The sequence below is a fragment of the Myotis brandtii genome, unplaced genomic scaffold (assembly GCF_000412655.1).
Source record: "Myotis brandtii unplaced genomic scaffold, ASM41265v1 scaffold1087, whole genome shotgun sequence".
Taxonomy (NCBI): domain Eukaryota; kingdom Metazoa; phylum Chordata; class Mammalia; order Chiroptera; family Vespertilionidae; genus Myotis; species Myotis brandtii.
Window position 1 is genome coordinate 1,521,846 of NW_005353698.1, and position 820 is coordinate 1,522,665.

Genomic DNA, 820 nt, shown 5'->3' on the forward strand with positions numbered 1-820 from the left:
GGAGGCAGTGGCAGGGGCAGCCGCCGCCGCCAGCAGCTGTGGGAGTGCAGCAAGCCAGATCCTCCTATCAATCAAGCCGACTTCCCGGGCTATAAATGAGCCTAGCAACGTGCGTGCAAAGCAAAACAGTCTTCACGCTGCCAAGCATGAAGGCGACATGAGCCTCCGCGGCCCCACAGCTGCCGAACACCGCTCCAGTCCCCCGAAGCAGGACCCGGCTGCAGCCGTGGCTCAGGACCATGCAAAGAAATTCATCGCTGTCCCTGCTCGCCTGCAAACCCGCTGCGGGGCGGTGCGGGCCAAGGAGCTGGTGGACTATGCCAGCGGGGCCTCCAGCGCCGTGAGCGAGCTGGACGATGCGGACAAAGAGGTGGGTAACCTGACCTCCCGCGCCTTCCGGAGCCTGGCGTACCCCTACTTCGAGGCTCTGAACATCAGCTCCCGGGAGTCCTCCACGCTCTCGGAGGTCGGCTTCGGGCGTTGGTCCACCTTCCTGGACCTCAAATGCGGGGGCGTGGGGGCCCGGGTGGAGCAGAGCCTGCTGCGGAGCAGCGCGGCCTCGGTGGCCGCGGGGCTGCGCAAGGGCGGCGCGGCCAGGCCAGCTGCCGACCAGCTCTGCATCCACGCCAGGAAGGCCCAGACCAAGGCCCTGGAGTTCGTGGTCAGCAAAGTCGAGGGCGAGATCAAACATGTGGAGACGCCTCTGTGTTTCCAGAAGCAGCTGCAGACGGGCTCCCGCGTGGTCACCCTGCTGGAGCCTCTGAATCTGCGCAGCGACAGCAAAGCCAGCTCCAGCGCCGGGCCCTGCAGGGCCACCCAA

At 66.5% G+C, this 820-nt stretch overlaps 1 protein-coding gene across 1 annotated transcript in view; it reads left to right on the forward strand.

Annotated features, from left to right (window-relative positions):
• Positions 1-820, forward strand: part of LOC102247299 — a 14,103-nt gene that overhangs the window by 1,460 nt on the left and 11,823 nt on the right. The window contains exon 2 of the mRNA XM_005857246.2: positions 9-796. Within this exon, the coding sequence (XP_005857308.1) occupies positions 9-796 (788 nt within the window). The remainder of the gene's footprint in view (positions 1-8; positions 797-820) is intronic.